Source organism: Gopherus evgoodei, unplaced genomic scaffold (assembly GCF_007399415.2).
Source record: "Gopherus evgoodei ecotype Sinaloan lineage unplaced genomic scaffold, rGopEvg1_v1.p scaffold_32_arrow_ctg1, whole genome shotgun sequence".
In the NCBI taxonomy this organism is placed as follows: Eukaryota; Metazoa; Chordata; order Testudines; family Testudinidae; genus Gopherus; species Gopherus evgoodei.
In genome coordinates, this window is record NW_022059994.1 from 2,476,267 (window position 1) to 2,500,178 (window position 23,912).

General features: G+C 51.3%; 2 protein-coding genes across 4 annotated transcripts in view; both read right to left on the reverse strand.

The window, feature by feature from the left end:
• Positions 1-23,912, reverse strand: part of LOC115640747 (zinc finger protein 501-like) — a 745,273-nt gene that overhangs the window by 219,761 nt on the left and 501,600 nt on the right. The window lies entirely within an intron of this gene.
• Positions 4,565-15,202, reverse strand: LOC115640786 (zinc finger protein RFP-like). The gene is made up of 7 exons (XM_030543779.1): positions 14,695-15,202; positions 12,662-12,757; positions 11,883-12,113; positions 11,565-11,587; positions 10,737-10,852; positions 8,838-8,897; positions 4,565-7,825 (listed from the first exon to the last, which is right to left on the reverse strand). Exons 1-7 carry the CDS (start codon positions 15,109-15,111, stop codon positions 7,314-7,316), a joined length of 1,455 nt encoding a protein of 484 aa, XP_030399639.1. The 5' UTR covers positions 15,112-15,202; the 3' UTR covers positions 4,565-7,313.

Here is a 23,912-nt window from a genome sequence, read left to right on the forward strand (position 1 = left end):
CTCCCCCAGTTTCTGGAATAGGCAGATATGTGGAGGCAGATGCATCAGGGGGAGCGCCGGTCCATGTTATTACTGCGGAGGGATCAGTACAAGGTGGAAGCGATGGGTCAGCCCGGAGGGGAGGAGATAGAGGGCGAGGTTGTGGCTGTGGGGGGAGTAGACTAGTCAGGGACAAGTGGGCAGCTATAGAGCAACAGATCTAGAGACTGCAGGCTAGACTGACTATCCAGGACCTTACCAGATCAGAGGGAACGTGGCCCAGGAGGCCAGGGGACTGGGACTGCCTGAAATGCCAGACACACAGTTTTGCTTGGAGACAGGAATGTGTTCGGTGCCAGGACCCCCAGTCCCCCTGTGAACCAGTGGGAGGGGCAGAGGTGGGTGCTGCGACTTAGGGGTGCCCTGGGAGGCGTCCTGTCCATGTTCTCAGTTTAGGATGGGACGCATCTGCTTGCCCCACGTGAAGATCCATACACAGGCGCTCAGCCGACTCCCCTCCACCCGCAGAGCCGATTGCAGAGTTGGACACTGAGGTGTTGCTGATATTCAGAGCAGAGTTCGAGCCACTGTATCTGTAGCATCCCTCCCAGCTGTCAGCCTGCTCCAGCAGCAGGGCTCTTAGCCACACAGCGAGAGACGGACACACCTGGGGAGAGCAGAGGAGACGTGCAAGGGGCAGAGGAAGAGCGAGGAGCAGGTGGGGAGGAGAACGGCTCTTCTCGCCAAAAGAGGAAGCGGGGGGCCAGGGGGGAAAGAGGACAGGGGAGCAGTGGTCAAGGGACATGGGATGTGGAAGAGAAGCAGATAGGGGAAGTGGGGGCAAGGGGAAAGCTGGAGCCCAGTGTGCGGCATCCACTTGGCAGAAACTGGGGCTCCCCTGTTAAGCAGGCCCATTGAATCCTCACCCTGACAAGCCCCACCTCCCCTGCATCTGTACCACCCCGATGAGCCCCTGAGTCACCCTCCCCACTAAGCCCCAACCACCTGCACCTGGACCCCCTCCAAATGAACCCCACCTTCCCTGCATGTAGCCCCCCCCCGCTGAGCCCCAAACAGCTTCACCTGGATCCCCTGCAGAGTCCCGTTGTCCCTGCACCTGGAACTGCCCAATGAGCTTCTGTGCATCCACATCCTCTCTGAGCCACCCGCACCCAGATTGCCCCACAGAGAACTCTTACCCCCACCTGGATCCCCCCACACTAAGTCCCTCTGCACTTGGATCCTGCTGCCGGGCTGAGCCTGCTCACCCACACCTGGTGCGTCTGGCAAGTGGGGCAGGGCCCCAGGGTGTTTCTGGGGCAGATCTGGCCCTTGCACTGAGTCAGGGTAGGGTGCAGCGCCACTGCCGAGTCCCTGTCCCGGGGAGGGTGGGGGGAGGCTGCAGGGTGATCTCCCACCTCCTTGCAACCTGTGGCCTGTGCTCCCCATTGCCATGTTGGAGCCTTGACATTGATTTATTGACAAATAAAATGTGCAGAATTTTTAATTGCTTGGTGCAGAAACCCCTCAGGACTATGGGTGCTATGCAGCTGTGATGGTGGGACTGTGAGGAAGGAGGTGGGCAGTGGGGAGGTCCATGGGTGGGGGCGCTGGACGAGCGGGCTGGTGTGCAGGGTGCTGTGCAGTTGTGGTTTGAGGCCAGTGGGGGAGGTCTCTGGGCGAGGGGGCACTGGGCATAAGGGTGGGGCTCTGGGCAGGGGGGCAGTGTGGTGGGGGCCCACCCGCAAGGGGAAGGGGCAGGCTGGCAGCACAGCGCTGGGCTGGTTTGTAAACAGCACCCTGGGCTGCGCAGAGCAGGGCTGTCTCACCGTGCTGTGCCTCATTGCACCTAACCCGCCCTTCTCTCTGGAGACTGACCATCCCGCCCCCTGCACCTTGCCCCGAGGGGGCCCACGAGTATGTTTGGCACTGGGCCCACGAAAAGTTAATCCGGCCCTGCAGAGTGGGGCTAAGAGTTTTCCTTTCACCTTTCCGACTGTGTCCTGATTTCTTTTATTACTTGCTGTTTAGTAAATTGCATTTGTTCTGAACTATAGACAATGGTCAGGGAAGAGGTCAGGGAAACATCCAGAGCAGAGAAAGTGCCCCAGAGTGGGGACGCTCTAGCCCGTGTCCTCAGTGGTCACAACCAGGTTGGGGGATAAGCCCCTCAGGAAGCCTGGGCCCAGCCTTGTCGGGGTTATAAGGACTTTGCCACACAGGTGATTGGAAGGGGAACCCTCAAGGTGATGCAGGCTCTGGGTGAAGGAAGAGGGAGCGAGGACTCAAATCCTTCTGCTTTTTGATTCCACCCAGGGGGTGTTTAAGTCAGGAAAGTTCCCCTCAACAGTGGGACCATTTCACCACTTACCTCTGTGCATGTTCACTGGTTGCCCCTAAAGTTCATTAAGTATTTTAGGAAAACGTGTCAGAGCAGCCGCCAGCGAGAGTTCCTGGCCGCACTCTGAAGCCACCAAAAATTTTGTTCATGAGAACCCCTGGGCTAGATGCTCATGATGGGCCCTTCTGACCTTAGAGCCTGGGAGTGGAACAGAAACCGGACACAGAGATGCTGTCTTCAGCTGGAAGCTGCGTCGCTGCGGACAGCTAAACATAGAAGCTGCTGCCGAATTGCCGCCGCCGCAGAAATGCGTGTGCTGCCTAACGGCACACGGACTGCCCCTGCCCTCTGCAGCGGCAATTCGGCACGCTGCTTGGGGAGGCAAAAACACACAGACTGCCACCCCTTGCAGATTGCCGCCCCAAGCACCTGCTTGGAATGCTGGTGCCTGGAGCTGGCCCTGTTCATACCATTCCAGCTGCCTTTGAACGTGATGTATCAGCCTGAAAGAAGATGACCGTCCAGCGCTGTGTGGCCTGCAGAGCTGCCACGGTCCTGGGGTTCGTGGAATGTTCCTCATCCAGGCACCTTCTGTTGCATGTCAAAGGCAGGTGCCGTTCCACGGACACCTGTGAAAGGAAAAACCCTTTTCCCCTATCAGGTGCCCTGCAGCCCAATGCACTGAAAGCCACGAGTGTGAGAGCTGGAGTCTCATTTCTACAGGTTCCTGCTTGTCTTGTTCTGAACATCCTAATCCTTGTTACTGATAAAACCCCACATCCCCAGCCTTCAAAAACAGTTCAGCATTAGACAGGTGCTCTCTGTGCTTTACTGTTAAGGTAGCAGGGAGATGTGATGATTTGGGCAATCTGCCTTTACACCGTATGAATGCTGGTTGCTGTTGTGTGTGGTTGTTAATATATTTTTGAATGTGTCTGTAACTTCCACTGTTTCTTGCAGGACCTTCATCTGATACTCGCCAGACAGAGGACAATAGGCAGTGCTTCACCTAAATGGCTGTGCTTTGACCACACACTTGCTATGTTACCTAGCAAGTGCACCCTAAGGGAAACCTGTTTTCCACCTGCCCTCTGCAGGGAGTGGGGACTGGTGGTGGAAGATTGGAAAGTTACCAAGCAGAAGACAGACACCAAGGTGTGATGCTGGAGGGGGGCTTAAGTACCTAAGATTGTCTTACAGAAATTAGTTTGGTGCTGTTGTGTTCACAGCAGACAGATAGAGAAGTTATTTCTTAGAATTCAGAACACACAAGAAATCAGAGAGAGAAAACCAGGCTGCTCCCTAAACCACAGCCACACAACTCACCCCCCCCCTTGCTCTAAGCTGGCTGTCTGGAAAACACTGTCAGTGTCTGTTTGGAGGAGTGCTACAGAGCTCCTATTGTGAGCAGGACCAAAGAGCCTCTCCCCACCTGTGCTCTTGAAGCAAGAACTTGCAATTCCAAGGGTTTCAGCACAACACAGGTGCCTGCCCACACCTCACAAAGTGACCACAAGAGAAGCAGCTGGTGCTCAACTTGTAACCCAGTGGTTAATGCCCTCAGCTGTGATATAGCATTTCTAGGTTCAGTTCCCCTATCTTCTGCTTTTTCCAGGTGCATGCTTTAGGCAATAGAACAATTATCATTCTCGTGCCCTCTGGTTCGATGACTTTTCAATTATTTATCCTTAATGGAATAGCTTCAACAGGAGAGAGTGAGGGAGCCCCACCTGAGACTAGCCCATACCCTGTGGCTAGGCCATGCTCTTGAGAGATGTGGGAGGCCCATGTCCAAATCTTTGCTCCCCCCTCAGGCACAGGGGGGTTTGAATACAGGTCTCTGACATCCTGGGTGACTGCTTTAATCACTGGGCTGAAAACTATAATATAGGCATCTTCCCCACCAGGTCCTCCTTGATTTTAATGGCACCTCTTCCAGGAGAGGTGCTCAGCGCATGCATATCAGATCTGTCCTCACAGGGATTAGAGGCAGGAAAGTTGAGCATCCCTTCCCCTGGTTTCAGAGTAGCAGCCGTGTTAGTCTGTATCTGCAAAAAAAAACAGGAGTACCTGTGGCACTTTAGAGACTAACACATTTATTTGAGCATAAGCTTTTGTGGGCTACAGCCCATTTCATCGGATGCATGTAGTGGAAAATACAGTAGGTATATATACACACAGAGAACATGAAACAATGGGTGTTACCATACACACTATAAGGAGAGTGATCAGTTAAGGTGAGCTTTTATCAGCAGGAGAGGAAAATAACTGTTTGTAGTGCTAATGAAAATGGACCATCTCCAGCAATTGACAAGGAGATATGAGGAACTGTAGGGGGTTTGTGGATCATGCTGGAGCTTCCATGAGAGCCAGGCATCCAGATAAGGCAGGAGGACAACCTAAAACTGGAATTCAGAGGCGCAAATCTGGGGTTTAGGCACTCACCTATCTGTGTAGATCTGGACCATATTTTCGACTGATAACGTGAACAGAAATTCACAAGCAAAACTTTGTTAACATAAAGTAAAACTGCGTCTTTGATGTGTCTCCCCACCCTCCTTGTTAAACTTTTGTCCCTAACAGCACCCCGAGCCCAGTGCCACCCAAGTCCGGCATCCCAGGCAGTCACCTGGATCACCTGCCCCTAAATTTGAACCCGTGAGAAACTCCTCTGCCAGGAAATAGTCGGTAACAATAATGCAACAAAGCAGGAGCTAGAAGCCCCGCGTTTAAATATCACCTCCTTTTTGTTCTTTATATTTCCATGCACTTCACAACCCTTATCACTAACGAAAAACCCCCTTTCCCACACCAGAGAAGTATCAGACACCCCCTCCCCACCCCGGGTACAAGATAATCGGGATGCTGCACAATGGCACTTCAGGTAGAATTGGGAAGATAACTCAGGACTCCACTATGGAAAGCCAAGGCACTAGCTACTCATTTCTATGGCCTTTTGGGATGAATGCATGAAATAGATACGATCTGGTTATCTGTCACTACCCACCACTGCACAATGGAGCCAAGAGGAGAACCCTGGAGCTCTGATCGCTAATATTCTAATCTGTCTAATAAGTATTTGTGGACCTGCTGACACAGTGTGTGTCAAGTCCCACTCTGGTGTTTGGCTTCAGAAATAATGGCATTTCCTCCTGGGGTTCAAGTGGTAGGGACGTGCTGGGGATCGGCAAGACCATACTACAAAGCCTGCTGCTGTGGGAGTGAGGTTTGAGTGGTTCCATTTGTTAGATATTTTTGTGGGTTTTTTTAATAGTTTATATAATTCACATGATATTAAAACCATTATAATCTGTTGGCCATAAAATCCAGGTGTTCCAGACTGCGAACATCTGTCACACGCAGTTTGTTTGCTGCTGTATCACACAGGCAGGTTTGGGAGCTGAGAAGCAAAGTGATCCACCTAGCTCGCTCCTGCGCAGAGCTGAACAATTCCTGGCATACCCAGGGCCGGAATAGGGGTGGGCTACTGGGTGACTTCATAGGGGGGCTGGTGGTCTAGGGGGTGCTGTGCGGCAGTGCAGAGGTGCAAGCTGCTTGTGTAGAGTCAGAAACTGCTCCCCGCTAGCAGGGGAGCACTGGGGGTGGGTGAGGAGCAGTTTTCTCCCTCTTCCTCCCAGCAGAGGAACATGGGGGGGGAGGGCATTGATGCACAGATACTGCTCCCGCCCCCAATGTTCCTCCATGCCCCTGCAGTGGGTGTGGGTGTGCTGGGGGGGGGGAGCAAGGAGCCATACCAAGTGCTCCATGCATCTAGGTCACTTCTTCCCACCCCAGCCCCTCTGCTGTGCTGTGAGGTGAGCTCCAGGAGCTGTTGCTCTCTGTCCTCCCCTTATGCAGCCCAGGTGGGGGAAAGTGACCTAGATGCAGGGAGCCCTAACATCGCTCCTTGCTCCCCCCCCCAGGCCCCTAGGGGTGTGTGGAGATGCACTGTTTGAGTGGGGGGCGAGCAACAATGCCAGCTGCTCCAGGCATCCAGATCAGGGTCCCCACGTGGGTGCCAGAGGAGGGGGTGCAGGGGTTGGAGCACTAGGAGTCCACGGGGGCCAAGGGCCTCAAAATACAAGTTCACCCAGGGTGCCATTTTCCCTAAGGCTGGTCCTGGACATACAAGTTGCTATAAAGCACAAGGCCCAGTGTGCGGCTGGATAGTAACATACTACTGAAATGGCCAGGCTGGCATCATAGTGACCTACACAGCTATCCTCACGGGTGCTGGGTTCCCACAACCAATTAAAGGGAAGAAATCCCACGGCTGCCTTCAAAATTCAACTATCACAGGTGGGGAATTTAAATTCTTCTCCCTCCCACCCCTGGAACTTAAAGGGTGGGGGGGGGAGCTTCCAGGTGCCATAGAGATGAGGTATCCGGCATTGGGTAGACAGGTCCTCCAGGGGCATAGAGATGAGCCAGAAGGCTGGGTAGATGGGAATCAATCAGGTTATGGGTGCTAGGAGGACTGAGGCTAGAGAAGCCCATTTTTTCATTCCCATGGGGCTGTTCCCCCTCATGCCTCAGTGACACTGGCTGACCCAGGATCCTCAGAGTCCCCTTGGATCGCAGAGGACGGTAGCAAACAGTCTGCACAGTCCCTGGGGCAATGAGATCGGCTTCTCTGCCACGGTCATGGAATGTTCTCTATGGTTTGACAGTCCAGAGACTGCCCAGAGTTGAGACCTGACGCAACCTCCAGGGTCACAGAGACGGCACGACAGAAAGTCCGCAGGAGGAGGTTATGGAGAGGTCCAAGGCTAGAGAGGCTGATCTCAGGGCCCCCAGGGGAGGGGTGGAAGCCAGAAAGAGGCAGGGACGCGGGAAACGGATGGAATGGGAGTGAGCAGAGCAGGGGCAGGAAGAAGTGGGGTGGAGGTTTGGGGGAAGGGGTGGAGTGGGGGCAGGGCTGGGGTTGAGGGGGTGTTGTCCCAGGTCCCACACATCCCTAGAGATGGTCGTGTGCCTCCGCCGCTCCCGTGTCTCAGGGACACAGTCTGAGCCGGGACCCAACCCCCAGCACCCAGAACCAGGGTCGGATTCTCTCCCCAGGGACAGAGCCCGGCGGGAAAGTGAAGATCGGGGCCCCATCACCAGCATCGATAAATGTCACCTGCCCCTGGTCACAGTCCAGACAAACCCGGATCCTGCTGGGGACCCAACTCAGGGGCAGATGTGTCGCAGGGGAGGTAAGAGCCCAGAACTGATCCAATACATACCCCACAGCCCAGATCCCCTCTCCGGGGCGGATCTCTCCCCTCCTCCTCACAGACTCTTTGGCCACCCCCACAACCCAACCTCCCCTATCTCCCACCTCCATCTCCCAGCAATGTCTCCCCGAGGTGAATCCCTCCCAGCCCAGCACGGAGGGCTCAGTATCAAATCTCTCAGGGTTGTCAGGCAGCTCCTGCTGTATTTCTTCCCACTTTACACCTCTCAAATCCTCAGACAAGACAAGATTGAGATGAGCCGTGTCTGGATCCAGAGTCACATTCGCTGAGGAGAAAGAGAATCAGAGCATTAGGGGCAGAGCTCAGCCCTGGGGGAGGCTGGGACCATTTCTCAGACTGCCCAGAAGCCCCGTTCTGGCTAGGACAGGCCTGGATCCCAGAAAGCTGCCTCAGTGCTGTGCACCTGAGACTGAGCAGAGATGTCACTGCAGCTCCTCAGTCTGTTTCTCATTTGCCTGAAAAAGCTTCAGCTCTCAGCTTCCCCTGCTGGAGCTGCTCCATTCCAGCGGCAGAGACACTGGGGTAAAGGAGTGGGATGTGTCAGCCCTAAGGGCACAGAGCTTTCTACTCATTCCTCTCAATTTAGTATTAAAAGTTCTGTGAATGTCCATGAGAACTCCATGGTCAGAGTTAAGGGTGTTTGGAAGCTGCTCAGTGAGTGTTTCTGTTCATCAGCGTAGGCAGGAACTCAGCACTAAGGTCGGTGTCAGGATCTTTTGTGTGACTTCCGCTTGGGATCTCCTCTGTATTTCATGGTTTCATTGTGGTACTGGGTGTGTCATGGCTGGTGTTGGTTTGGTTGGTAACTTTAGGTTGTGATGCAGTAGGGACTGTCTGTGTGGGGAGTGGGAGAGCAGGGGAGGACTTTAGGGGATGGACGATGCCAGGGCCTGTAACCTGAGCTAGGTAAGGGAGGGGAAAGGTCAACACCTTTGCCCGGGAAGGGGAACAAAGGAAGGGAGTGGCAGGAGGGAAGCAGTTTGAGTTTGGGCTTGGGGCTGTGTGGGTGGAATTCAGGGTATCCTAGCTAGGATCCAAGCACCCTGAAAGCCCAGAAGGACTCGGTGGAGGGGTCCTGACTGTGCCTGCAAGCTCTGCTGTAACCTGCGTTCCTGTTGTCCAATAAACCTTCTGTTTTATTGGCTGGCTAAGAGTCACTGTGGGTCCCAGGAAGAGGGGTGCAGGGCCGGACTCCCCCACACTCCGTGACATAGGTACAATGTGTTTTCATGGGAATTTTCTCATCATTTAAAGACAATTTCCATCTGCAACCTCACCTTGTGTGTGCGCTCCTAGGGATCCCGCTTTTGTTGTCTCTAGTGCAGACGGCAGAGTGTCTGGAGGGCGAAAAGGAGAAAAGAGACAAGATTTCCTGCTTTCATGTTTATAACGATATCTCCACTCTTAACGGACCTAACTTGGTTTGAATTTTGACAGAGAAACAGAGAGGGACAGGGACACACTCAGATCTTTAGTATAAATATAAATTAATCTGAAACCTTCTTCCTCTCTCATTCAAGCATCTCACAGCAAAGAAATCAACAGCCATTAGGTCTCACAATCGCCCTCGGAGATACAATCTGTAAGAGAGATTTCCTTTCCCCTTATCATCCCCTCCCACCCTCCAGATCCCAGCTGATGTCTCATTCACCTATTACCTTTTGTCAGATCGTAGACCCAGATTCTGCAAAGACTTCAGCATACTTTGGTCCCTTTGACATTAATGGGATGTTAAGAGTTTGCAAGGTCAGGGCTCGCAGTTGTAGGTCTCTTGGGTTTATTCACTCAGCATCTCTACAGAGCTCAGCACAATGGGTTCCTCGCCCTCCGTAGAATAATAAAATCATTTTATAAGTGTCGAGACTGGAGCTGGGAGAGTGTTGGCTCAATGGGCTAGATTCACCCTCATTGGCAGAGAGATAGAGGGGGGCTGTCCCAGATTTGGACCTTAGCGTCCAAAATATGGGGGTTAGCATGAAAACCTCCAAGCTTAGTTACCAGTTTGGACCTGGTAAAGCTGCCACCACCCAAAAAATTAGAGTGTTTTGGGGCACTCTGGTCCCCACAAACCTTCCCTGGGGACCCCAAGACCCAAATCCCTTGAGTCTCACAACAAAGGGAAATAAACCTTTTCCCCTCCCCCCTCCAGGTGTTCCTGGAGAGACACACAGAAGCAAGCTCCGTGAATCTAAACAGAGGGATTCCACCCTCCCCGTTTCCAGCCTTGGAAAACAGAAGTACCAGGGGCTAATCTCTCTTTCCCCCTCACCCAGAGGGAATGCAAAGTCAGGCTAGTAAATCTAACACACACAGATTTCCCCGTGACTTCTTCCTCCCACCAATTCCCTGGTGAGCACAGACTCAATTCCCTGGAGTTCCCCACTAAAGAAAAACTCCAACAGGTCTTAAAAAGAAAGCTTTATATAAAAAGAAAGAAAAAGTACATAAAAATGGTCTCTCTGTATTAAGATGACAAATACAGGGTCAATTGCTTAAAAGGAATATGAATAAACAGCCTTATTCAAAAAGAATACAATTCAAACACTCCAGCAACTACATACATGTAAATACACAAAAACAAACTTATCTTTGTACTCACAACTTGGAAACAGAAGATTAGAAAGCAGGAAATAGAAAAATCCTTCCCATAGCCGAAAGGGACGGGCAGAAGAACCAAGAACAAAGGACTCACACACAAACTTCCCTCCACCCAGATCTGAAAAAGTCTGGTTTCCTGATTGGTCCTCTGGTCAGGTGTTTCAGGTACTTCTTTCCAGGTGTAAAAGACATTAACCCTTAGCTATCTGTTTATGACAGGGGCAGTTTGTGATTCCCCCAGTCAATGGCTGCAGGGTCCTGTGCAGACCTTGCCACAGGCTAGGGAAGTCCTGAGATGCAGCCAGAGTAGCACTCTTATGTCTGTGATGCCCACGGGCTTTGCAAGTTGGGAGAGAAAATCAGGGACTCAAAATTAGGCCATTTTGCTAAGTTTGGGCCTCAGTGTTGTGACCTTTGTTAACTCATGAATGAATGTGAGATGTCCTGGCACCTGTTACACCAGCTCAAATACTTTCCACCTGTCATTCAATAGATACGACCCAAGTGGCCAGAGCCCATCCCCTCCCATGGTCTCAGAGATGCATCCTGCTTTCCCCTCCTAGATCTCTTCTCAATACCTTTGAATTTCCTCAGAATCTCCATTAGGGCAACAGTTTTCTGGGAGAAATGGTTGAGCCTCACTTCCAGTTCAGGAGAAATGTCCACTGGCTGCTGGAACTTCCCCTTCTTACACCTGGAGAGAAAACATCACATTTGTGTATTTCATTTAGGGCCACCTTATAATTTGTCGTTAGTGAAAGCTTCTGCTCTAATGGGCCTGGAGTGAGAGCGGTGCAGCACAGGCTGTGGTTGTGAAATCTTCCCCCAAAGGTCTCATTAATATTCTTCAACTCTAGCCTGGAGAGATCAGCTCTGGGGATGATAAAAGGGGAATTTAGTCTCTATGTCCAATTCACTCCTTGGCCTCCATGCTCTAGGGACAGGAGGTTCCCAGGTGAAGTGCTGTAGAAATCTGTCCTCTAGACCGAGACACCAATTCCACCATCCCCAGCTCATTCCACACAGGGCTCCAAACAGCCCTCAGGTGGGAAAGAGTCTTGACCACTGTTGGCCTGAGCTGAATGGTGACCAGGGCCCCAGCAGTGACAGGCCCATATTCCATCCCCACAATCCTGAGGCAGCCAGTCCCCCAAGGAGGTGACAGCTCTGGGAAATACTTGAGGTCAGTCCTTCCCAATGAATGGAGAATTCCAGAATTTTCTCTACAAGGGTGAGAACCTCAGGATGAAGTTGATCAGAGAGATTCATATCCAACATATGACCTTCCCCACATATTTTGCTGTAGAGCCCTGGGGAGATGCGGTGCTAACATCACCACCACCACCATCACCAGGCTCTTTCCCAGCATTGTCAAGTGTGAGGGCGAGCGAGAGAGAGCCACGTACCTCCTCAGGGTGCATCTGACATCCTAGAGGAGGGAGAGAGAAAAGAATCTCAGTCCCACATGACACAGGCAGTGGATCCTAGGGAAGGGATTTTGAAAATACAGGGAAAAGAGGCCATGGATTCCCTGAGCTAATTGGGCATTCCCTTCTCTCATATCTCTGTGTCTGTAACTCTGCAATGACCAATAATCATTCACATGGCAGCAATGCACACGCCGAGTTACAGTGAGATCTCTGTCTGCTGGACCCCTGTGCTTATGATTCAGGAGCCCTCCCTTCCATGTGTGGGGATCTGCCATGTTTCTAATTCAGTCTCACCGGCAGGAATTCACTCGCTGGCTTCTGATACTTCCCCTCCAGCTCACTGATCAGCTCACTGAGACGGGAAATCTCCTCTGAGAGTTTGGTGTTATTTTCATTCCATATCTTCACTATCTCCTTGTCCAGCTTTTCCAGCCAGACGAGCAGGAGTCGCTCCTGTTCCTCCAGGAACTGCCTCAGTTGCTGAAATTCAGAAACAATTTTCTGCCTCTCCTCTTGTATCTGTTTCTGTAAAGCAACAGGAAAAGGGCTGGTCAGGGACAGGGAAGCAGCCTGGGGTCTTTTATGGCAGTGCTGAGTGTGGAGGAGGGAGAATTTCTTTGCAAACCTAAGATTTTTGACACTTGATTCTACCCTGTGGTTACCTGGGAGAGGATTCTCTCACACCTCTTTCATGTCTCCCCAGTGTTTCCAGAGAGAGATGTTTCCATGTCTGACATGCTTAGGACACTGTGTTATCAATGGCCTCTGAGAATGGAGATCCAGAGCAGCAGGAGGCAGGACTCAGTATTACAGTGGCAGAAGTTTCAGGAGGAAAAAGAATGAAATAATTCTGTGTCATTTCTTGCATTGTTGACACAGGGAAACCATAAGGGCTAGAAATTAACTCATTCACTGACACGAGAGCTTAGATTCTGCACATGAACCTAACACAGAAAATCTAGGATCATGGAGAAACATACTGATGCCCACATTCACCAAGCCCACAGAGGAATCTTCCTACAAACAGACCTCTCACCACAAGTCTCTGCAGGTCAGTAACAAGAGGCACCTACCAGATACTCCCAGTTTTTCCCCTCTCCAGTCAGTTTAAATCCCAGCAGCTTTTCTCTCTCTTCCCGCAAAGTCTTCCAATGGGCCTGGATTTTTTCCTGTAGAAAGAGAAATGATTTGGGCAGTTTCATTCTGAGGGTTCAGAAGGGTGTGTAGGGGGATGTTTTCCCACCCAAACCCAAGGTGACTGTTAATCCTAATGGATTTATGACATCAGGGCCACCAAGGGAATGAAACCGAACAATGGAAATAGGGAGAGTGTCATATTCCGACTTGTTTCCAATTCAGTCTTTTTATAAATTAAAGAGAAAGACCTCAAATATCCAAGTCTGACTGGTATTTATTCATTCACTAATTAGTAGCATAGCACATAACAGGAAACTAGAGTCATATGGTGGTGAATCAAGTAAGGTGGTTTTCAGGAGATTACCGAAGTGATACAAATCCCAGAAACCACTGGGGCTGCAAATTTGGGCGGGGATTCTCCAGGGAGCCCAACTCCCAACTGAATTTCAGCTCTGAAACCCTGGGGACTGCACTGGTTCAACAGACCTGGTCTGAGCATTAGGACAAACTCCCAACACTCAAATATAGACTGACCTGCCACTCCTGTGTTTTAAGCCTCACTCAGTGATGAGCTTGAGCTGGTTCGCACTGGTTCGCAGGAACTGGTTGTTAAATTTAGAAGCATTTTTAGAACTGGTTGTTCCAGGACAACCGGTTCTAAAAAGCGTTTAAATTTAACAAAGGCTCAGGCAGCTCTCCACTTGGCCCCCAGCACCAGCGCACCTCCTCTCCCCTGAACACTCTGGCCTCCTTCTCCTCCCCGTCCCCTGCTTCCCGTGAATCAAATGTTCACGGGAAGCCTGAAACAAGCAGCAGGCAGGTAAGAGGGCCACGGGGGGCAGGATGGCGCGCGTGGCCCAGTCCGGCTCCCCCTGAGCAGCTCCCCCTGGCCCCAGCCAAGTGCGCCAGCTTGGACTGGTCCCAGCCGAGCGGGTCCGACCCGGCCCAGCTCAGGACCTGCAGCACCGGTCCTGGTGCCGGCCAAACAGCTCCGGCCCGGCCTGGGAAGTCGGACCCCGCAGCGCCGGTCCCGGTGCCGGCCGAGTGGCTCTGGCCCGGCCTGGGAAGTCAGGCCCCGCGGCGCCGGTCCCAGTGCCGGCAGAGCGGCTCTGGTCCGGCCCGGGAAGTCGGGCCCCGCGGCGCCGGTCCCAGTGCCGGCAGAGCGGCTCTGGTCTGGCCCAGGAAGTCGGGCTCCGCGGCGCTGGTCTCAGTGCCGGCCGAGTTGACCCGGTCCCAGCCCCAGGCAGTGTGGTAAGGGAGCAGGGAGAAGGGAGCAGGGAGGGGGTGTTCAGTGGGTTGTGGGGGGGTGGATAGGGGTCAGGGCGGTCAGAGGGCAGAGAACAGGGGGATTGAATGGGGGCAAGGGTCCCAGGGGGCAGTCAGGAAGGAGCAGGGGTTGGGTGAGGTGGTGGGGGCAGAGACAGAGACAAGGGGTGGTTGGATGGGGCAGGGGTTCCAGCGGGCCATCAAGAATGAGAGGAGGGGTTGGATGGGGCGGCAAGGGGCAGTCAGGGGACAGGGAAGGGAGAGGATGGGTCGGGGTCCCAGGGGGGGTGTCAAGGAACATGGGGGGTTGGATGGGGATGACCCCCCGGAGGGGCACGATCCCCTTGTGAGGTGAGGAGGAGGGAACTTGTTAATATTTTGGCAGCTCATCACTGGCCTCACTGATCACTAAACAGCTTCTGGTCTGTAAAAAGTTCCCTTGTTTCACCAGTGGAAGGCAAGTTTGACAAGGATTCAGCTTCTCAGGTAAAGGTTTCCCATGTCAGGTATCTTAAAAGACTTTATCTTTTTGCCTTTCTTGCCACTCTGCCAGATCATTTATTTTTAATAGCAGCTCCCATACAGTGAAGGCTTTGCAGAGCGGCACGATACAAATACAGTTGTGACAGGCAACTTGCAGTGAAATTAACCTGTAATTAAAATCTAAAGTTATTGCCCATTAAACTTGACAGCAGTTTCCTACCTTATACTCCTGGGCAGCCTTCTCTACAGGAACCACTCTGTGAGCGCAGTGAGTCGGGGATCTGTCGCACACCACACAGATGGGGGTTTGATCCTCTTCGCAGAACAGTTTCAGAACCTCCTGGTGTTCCCCAGACACCCTCTCTCCTCCTGCTCCCTCTGCTGCCCGGAAACTCAGCCGTTTGGCTATTTCTACAATATTTGCCAGCTGCCTGTTGGGCCTGAGGTTGCTCTGCTGCACAGTTTCTCTGCACTGAGGGCAGGAGGCGGCTGTAGCCGATCGCTCCCAGCACTGGGTGATGCAGGCTCGGCAGAAATTGTGCCCACACTCTATGATCACTGGGTCCTTAAAATACTCCAGACAGATGGGACAAGCAACTTCATCCTGGAGATGTTCCACAGGGTCCTCTGTGGCCATGGCTCCCTCTGGGCAGTGTAACAGGGTTAGTTTCACTTTCCTGAGCTCAGGAATATGCCCCGCCTGCAGCAGCAGCAATTGAGTGTTTCCCTTCCTGGAACTGACTCAGGCTGGTTGCTGGGGTGCAAACAGACAACTGGTAACATTCCAGCCGGGGAGGCTTAGGCGAGAAATGCACCACTAGGGCCCCTTTGCTCCTGGGCTTCACATCAGCATCCCTCTGTCATAAAGAGCTTGCATGAGCAGGGACTGTGTGTCTGCAGTGATATATAGGCTTGAAAGAATTATTTTTATATATATTTGATCATATTAATGTTTATTTTAAAATATTTTTTCAATATTTATTAAGTTACATTTTCACAGTTGCACAAAAATCTGGGCTTCAGCATTTCCCTCCAATTTTTATCAATTTAACTCTTCACAGTTGTGGCAAATTACAGGGGGATATGACAATAGGAGGTCAGACCACAATGATTTAATGGCAGCAGACACCGAGATTCAAAAAGTTAAAGCTTTATAACTGTTAAAACACAAGACTGTCAACATCCCCTGTTAAAAGATGCAGAGTCACTCTCCTTCAATCAAACTCGAATAAGTCCTCAAGCAGCCTTGTTCTTAATTTCCATATCTGTAATTTCTGTTTATCATCAATTGAAATATTTTGTCATTGGTCTGTGTGTAGACAGCTCTATCAGTGTTTAACAACATTTATGAATAATAGCAAATCCTTCCAGCCCAGTGATATTAAACTCACGGGCTAAAAGCCTGATTAAGCCGAAATCAATGTTTTCAAGACCTGATTTTCATTTACACTAAGGCTGCTCTGGCTCAGTGTTAAGGGGCTGCCGCGTCACCAACTTTCATGATTTTATCACGAGTCTTGCAATATTTGTTGTATCCATTGAAGCCCCAGCTCCTGGAATCATGGGATGAGGTGAGGCTCTCAGCTTCCGTTTTCTAAACAAAGGATATTTCTAGCACTCTTCATTGCAGAGAAAAACTTTAAGATGTCACCCCAGTGCAGCCTAAAGCTCTGAAAAACCAAAAGGCAAATAAAAAGACCTCTTAACATTTACTATGTATTAAGTCGCATGATTTCGAGGGGCCTGACTTGTGATTTTTAAATGCCTGGGGTTGGCAGTGTGGTGCCATTGAGAATTCAGGCCCTAGCTCTCTATCAGTTACCCAGGGCAAGTCCCCTAAAGGAATGTCATTATTGATCTAACACAGCACCGGCTGTACAAAGGGGAACAGACGGCGAGGGTAAGCAATAGGACTGCACCCGAAGCTGGGCTGTGGGCCCCAAGGAGAAGATAAGCACAGTTCCCCCAATGGGGGATGAACTAAAAATGGAGAATGTTCATTTTTATATTTAGATCATTAGGCCTAGATCCTCCAAGGTTTGTAGGCTCCTAACTTCCATTGACAGCAGTCTAAATACCTTTGAGGATCTCAGGCTTAGAGTCTTACCTGAAGATAACAGGCCTGGAAATATAAACTGATCAATGGCCATGCAGTTCTGATAGCACCAAGTGTTCAACATTCCTGAGATTGGCAGAAGGAATCATGAGATCTTTTCTAAAACTTTTTTGTTTCCCAGTGACGAGGTTTCACTCTCATCATAGTCTCAAGTTTTTCTACTCAACCAAGAGAAAGTAACTCTTCAAAGTGTCAAGATTTTCTGGCAAGAAACTTATTTTTAAATGAGATTCTCATGTATTCATGTGATTTCAAGAGCTGAGGCCAGGGGCTCCATTTCAAATTTGGGGGGTGGGAGGGTGGAAGGGGCAGCTTTAAATTCCCAGGGCTATTTTTTACTGCATCAATAGTCCACAGTCACTTCAAACATAGCCCAGTAGTAGCCCAATCTATTTATTTAAACTTTGTTTTTATTAACACTACAGTCTATATCTGTAAAAAGAATCATTATCTATCTAGAGTATAGATGGTGGATGTTAGCAGCATATAGATCTATAACAAATTTTGGCAGCCAAATCATACAAATTGTTCTGATTGACTTAGGTTTATGTTCCCTGAAGGGTTTATACAAATAGTTCTAATGAATACAAAGGATTAAGTTAGAAGGAGGTTTCTGGTGTGTTGCTGTAAGGATTTGAGAGAGTAAACATCACCTCTGTGAAATTCACTCATTGCACTCAACTTTGTGAGCCTCTGCCACCTTCACAACTGTTAAACAGTGAGTACAACAGGAGATATGAATATTTACCAGCTGGAAGAGAAGATACAGCAGAAAGCTGCAAAATGGCTACGTGGGGGTAGCAGCTCCCCAAGCGGTATCTGGGGAAAAGGTCCTAGACTAGAGAAGTGTAGCCCAGAGGTGAAAGTAAGCGGGTACGGGCGGGTACGGAGGACCGGTAAGAAAAGGTGCAGTAACTACCGGCAAGAAAATGGAGCATTCTCTCCCTCTCTGACTCCTCCTCTTGGCTCCGGCAATATTGAGGGTCTGAGCCCGGCTCCACAAATGTTTGGGGCTGGGTCTCCCCCCGGCCCCACCTGCTGCCCCCCCGTGCCTCCCCTGAGCATGCCTCGGCCCTCCCTTTGCTGCCCCCATGCACCTCCCTGGTCCTGGAGCAGAGTGTTTGTCTCTCCTTGGCCCCCCGCAGCCCTGCATTAACTGCTGCCACAGGGTCCTAGTGCCCCCACCTCCACTCTTGCCAGGGCAGACTGCCCTTCCCCCTCAGACCTTTTCATTTTCCAATGGGACCCTCCACCAGTACAGCTGCCCCCCTGCCCGCAGTCACTGCTCTTGCCCCACACTGGGCAAGGGGAAACCCTACTGAGGCTACAGTGAGGGGTAGCAGCAGGAGAGGAGGCGCACATGTGATAGCAGCCTGCCCCCCCCCGGCATGGCACCCACTATAGGGGAGGCGAGGGGGATTCGTGGACCTGAGAGGGGCCCTAGGAGCACGTGCAGTGATGGGGGGGGGACAAGGGGGTACCTACCACAGAACTCGCTGCTGCCAGCAGGGAGAGGGCTGGGGGGAGTCCTTCTCTCTGGCTCCAGTCCGAGGACAGCCTGCCTGCCCCTCAAACTCATCCCCAGCCCAGCCCCACCCCAGAACCCACACCCTCCAGTCAAAGCCCTCATCCCCCTGCACCCCAATCCTCTGTCCTAGCCCTGAACCTCTCCAACACCCCAAACCCCTCATCTCCAGCCCCAGCCAGAGCCCCCATTCCTCTGCACCCTAACCCTCTGCCTCAGCCCTGAGTCTTCTCCCACACCCCAAACCCCTCATCCCCAGCCACATCCCAAATCCACCCCCAGCCTCACCCCACAGCCCTCACCCCTGCACCCCCTCCCTCCACATTCCCTCCCATCCCCAAACTCCCTCCCAGAGCCTGCATACCTCCTGCACCCCAATCCCCTACCCTAGCCCAGGGCCTGCACCCCAGACCTCCTTCCTCACCCAAACTCTCTCCCAGAGTCTTGGGCAGGTGGGGGGTGGAGTTTGGGGAGGGCAGAGTTTAGGCAGGGGCAGGTTCTGGCACCATCAAAATTTCTACTAACCTACCACCCCTGCCAGAAAGAGCTGGTGCACCATACTGGGGTGGACTGGCTTCCTGAGGCAGCAATTTAAAGGGCTGGAGCCCAGGGCCCTTTAAATTGCTGACGAAGCCCTGCTAACAGAGCCCTGGGGTAGCGGCTGTGGGGCTTGGGTGGTGATTTAAAGGTCCCAGGGCTCCTGGCACCGCTACCACCCTGGGCCCTTTAAATCGCTGCTGGAGTCCCACTGCCACTACTCCAGGGCTCCGGGTACAATTTAAAGGGCCCCCGGAGCCTGCCAGAGCCCTGGGGTAGAGACAGCAGGGCTCTGGTGGCTATTGAAAGGGTTCGGGGCTCCTGCTGCCTCTACCATCCCAGGCCCTTTAAATTGCCATTGGAGCCCTGCCACCGCTGCCCCAGGGCTCCGGAGATGATGTAAAGAGCCCTGGAAGGGAGCGGCAGCCGGAGCCCCAGGCCCTGCTGCTAGTGCCCTGGGGCTCTGTCAGCAATTTAAAGGCCTGGGGCTCTGCTGCAATAGCAGCAGTTAGAGCCCCAGGCCCTTTAAATCGTCCCATTTAAATTGCCCCTGAACCCCAGGGCTCCCAGCCACCTCTGCAGCTGGGAGCTCAGGGGGTGATTTAAAGGGCATGGGGCTTCCAGCTGCTGCTACCACAGCCCTAGCCCTGGGCCCTTTAAATCCTTATTTAAAGGGCTTGGGGATTTGAAGGCTCCGCCTCTTCTGGTGGAGGCCACGCCCCTCCTCAGGATTCTGAAGTACCGGCAAGTCCTTTAAGTTACTTTCACCCCTGGTGTAGCCCCATTGTGGGGAGATTTAGTAACATCCAGACATTCCCAGGGGAATTGGTGTTTCTGTGTTACAGCCAATGGACCTGACCCAAAGCCCATTGTTGGCAAAGGAAAGACTCCCACACACCAGGGGGACTAAATGGTAGAATAATGGCAGTGCCCAGTGTGGCCATTTCACTACAGAATTAGAGAGCTGGAAAAAATTGGAAAGTTTTAGTGTAATTTAAGCAATATCTGTAGCGGTGGCAGCTCATGCTTGTTTCTTCCTAGCAGGGAACGATTCCAGGTTTTCTGTTCTGCAGCACGGCTCTTGCAGGCTGGCTGTGCTTTACTCTCCCCATTTATCTAAGTGTAGACACTGAAGAAAAAAATCAGTTCTACAGTTTTAATTCATTTCACTTTCAATGTCCTAATGCTCCAATATTTGGGTTTCAAAACTGCCCGGGACTCTTGGTCTAAGAACTATTTTCAGTCAGATTCAGAGCCTATAAAAATAAGTTTTAAATGCTGGAATGAGGGGTCCTGGAGATGCAGCACCCCCTGGCTTAAAGTGGTTTTGTGGCTGCATGATCTCTAGATTATTCTTAGACATGATATTTTTGGAGATCTTTCTACTTCATCATGAAATACATTTTCATATTATGTGTTGTAGCTTGATCTTTCACCCTTCACATAAATGAGCTGATGCTGAGCTCCAGGGGTTAAGATGTTTCCTGGAATGAAATATTCTGTAATGTTTCCCTGCAAAAATGTAGAAACAGAAAATGTGGACGGACATTTTAGATGGAAATTGAAATGATTCAGCTGTTTGCAATTACATGTTGATTCTCCTGACCAGAATCTAGCGTACTGTCGTAAAAAGCAACATTTCCAGGGAAACCCTGATTTGGCTGAAGCCACACTTTCAGGTGAAAGACATTTCTTTGTGAAAAATGTCAACACGCTGTAATTATGGAGGGCTTTAGCTGCAGAGAAATTGAGATTTCTAATAGAGATTGTTCAAATTGTTCATGTTTTAAAGAAAACTATTTGGATTATTCAGTAGGTAAATATAATTTCCTCCATTCTCCTTTCTCCTGTTTAGTTTCCATTAAGCCAGAACAGAAATTGCTTTGCACAGAGGCAACAATAAATAGCCTCTCAAACGGGGAGCATGTTACTCTCCTGTTCCTCACAGAGATCTGAGCATTGATAACATCCCTGTGCAGATTTATTGGTGAATAACAATGGCACCTACCAGCAGTTCCTGGGTTTTCCTTCTCCCCACTGTAGTTAAACGCCAATTTCTCATCTCCCTCTTTCTTCAAACTCCCTAAACAGCTCCAAATTTGATCCTAAGAAGACAGAAATGGCTTCTGAATTTTCTGTATTTTGGGGTATTTACCTCACAAACAAAATGTATCAAGAGTCAGGGGGCTCTACAGAGTCACAGGACCAACCCTGCAATCCACAAAGCTGAGTGAGGGGCCTAGACTACCTCTACAATTCCCCTCTGCTCAGCATCTCCCATTGGCTGGCTTAGGCAGCTCCCTGCCTAGCACGCTGGCTTTTGTGTCACCCATTCTAAGGCACTTACATCTCCCCATAACTCCGGCTCTGATGCTCACAATGTCATTCCAGTGATTTTCTAGGCAGCTGCAATTTAGACATGGTGACTTTCAGCATCGTAATACCTAAGTCCCTTCCTGGATCTCACTCTTTGTCTGCAACTCAGAAGGAGAGAGCAAAGTCTCCCAGCATGCAACAAGTTCATGAGGAAGGGGCCCTGCCTGCTTTCCTAGGCTCAGATGGCCCCCAGGACTCCTAAGGGAAGGGTGAGCTAGTGACAGGGCTGGCTTTATGAACTGTGGGGCTCACTTTGAATACCTGGTGGCGGTCCAGGGCTTCGGCAGCACTTCGGTGGCAGGGGGTCCGCTCTAGGTCTTCCGTGGCATTGAAGGACACCCCACCCCGGCCGCCAAAATGCTGCCAAAGACCATCGGAGTGGACTGCCACCGGGTGAGTTAAAAAATAATTAAAAAGGTACCTAAGGCACGGGGCCTGATTCCGGGGAATTGGGAGAATCGGCCTACAGCTGGCCCTGGCGAGAGAGGGGCACTGCAGTTAAGCTCATCATTTCGTGCTACATGATCTGAACTCTCTTGTGCTTTATCTTGTTAAGTGAAAGAGCAATGGCATGTTAGACTTGTGCAAAGAGTGTGAAATGCTTCACAACTACTGCATGCCTCCAGAGAGAGTTCAGCTGAAACAGGAAGGCTCTCACCTTGGCGTGGAGTTCTGTGAGATGGTGTGTTTAAGCATGTGGGAGTCTGGAGAGTCAGCTCTGCACCAGGGGGTTAGGCAGCAAGTTTCACATCTCAGATGGGGGAAGAGTCCCAAAGAATGTGCCCAGGGACCCCAAGATTGGAGCAGTGGATGGGCTCTGTTCTGGTGCCAGAGTCTTGACTTCTCTGGGGATCCTGGGGCTCAGATGCTTGGATTCCCCTTACAACAGTCTGGTGGTACCTAACCAGATGTGAGATACACACACATATACCACTAAATAGAAACCTTCTCAAGGTCCAGCATCCAAACACCCTTAACTCTGACCATGTGGGTTCTGGTGACTATTTCTACAGGTCTGAAATATTAAATTCAAACATGAATGGAGAGGTCTCTCCCTCAGGGCTGTCCCATCCCTTTGCTTTGGGCTAAGGGGGGTTCTTTCCTGGATGCTTCTCCTTGTTTCTGTACTTAGGGAGAGACTATCCCTCCAGGGCTGCCACCTCCTGCTCCCTTTGCCTTGGGGTGGAAAGGTTTCTATTAATGGTTCTTCCTCAGCTGGGGAGAGGCTGTCTCCTATTCCAGGTATTCGGTGATTCCCTGTGGCCAGGATAGAGCAGCTGGTGGCTTTAACCAGATACCTGCGGTCAGGAGCTGCACAGGCTGGAAAGTGACACATCCCAGTAAACACCAAACTCTCCTCCTACCAGAACAATATTCTCTGTGGTGGGGGAACAGATTTCCTACATCCATATTTACAAATCATCCCCACTCTGAACTGACCTAACACACACACACGGCCACTACAGACCCCTCCCCCAGCTGGTGCACCCAGATGTCCAATAACTGACCAATAATTAGCACAGGACAGTGGGTGCCACTCCCCTCCCCACAACAACCTAGTGGAGCCACTACCCCACCCCAGCCGGGCCAATCCCCCCTCAACTCCCCCAAATCCTGCTGTAGTCTCTGCCTGCCCCTCCCCTACAAAGCCTGTGTGGCTCCCTCCCCCATGCACTGCAACTGCCAGGCAAGCCGGATAGGGGCACGTAAATCAATGCAGCCCCGCAGCAGCTACAGTTATTTCTTCCCCCAAAACCACAACCCCCCCTGGGGCGGGGAGGGCAGTCAGTAGCCGCCCCCCATACGAACAGGGCAACGTCCCTGCACCCGAACCAGGCGCCCGCACCAGCCACGTGTTGCTCCAGGAGGAGCGAGCAACAGCGCCAGCAGCAGCCGGTGAATCGCGAAAGCGAAACTAAACACCGCGCAGGCGCAGTAACGCCCCTTTAAAGCTTTTGTTAAAAGCCGATTGGGTAACCGGGAACCAATCACCTTCTCGGGAGGGAAATTAAAAACCAACCAACAAACAAAGGCAGAAGCCCCGCCCCCAGGGGCAGCCCCAGAACCAGCGACATTAGCTGCAGGAGAGAAGCCGAGCGAGGCGGCCGGGCTCTGCCTTGGCAGCTCCTGCAGCAGCCGCCGGGTGTTTCCCTTCCTGGGACTGACTCGCTGCTGCTGAGCGGGGAGGAGCCCCCGGGGAACATTGCAGCCTGCAGGCGTGTGTGTGACACGTGCCCCAGGGCCCTGTGTGTGGCTGGGGGGCATCCCCCTGTGGAGATACCCTGAAAGGAGCAGAGTGTGTGTCTGAGGAAGAATAGTCAGGCTTGGCAGAATTCATTTTATATATATACACAGATAGTACTGCAGCTAGGTTTAAGCATTTTTTCAATATTTATTGAGTTAAAATTTGTTCACAATTGCCCCAGACTCTGGGTTTAGCATTTCCTTCCAATTGTTCTCAATTTCAATTTCACAGTTGTGGGAAATGGGGGGGGGAATACATCAATAGCAAGTCAGACCCCAATGATTTAATGTCAGCAGATTCAAAAAGTTGAAGCTTTATAACCATGAAAACACAGATGGTCACATCACCTGTCAAAGGATGCAGAGTCACTGTCCTTCAGTCAAACTCCAATAAGTTCTCAAGCAGCCTTCTTCTTACTTTGCATATCTGTAATTTTCATTTATTATCAATTGAAATATTTTTTCATTGGTCTGTGTGCAGACAGCAAAAGCAACGTTTGCCAGTATTTATGAATAAAAGCTCATTCTTCCAAGCCTCATGATAATAAACTCTCAGGCTCAAAGCTGGGTTAAGTTGGAATCAGTGTTTTCAAGACCTGATTCTCGTTTACACTAACACTGCTTGTCCCGGTGGAAAGGG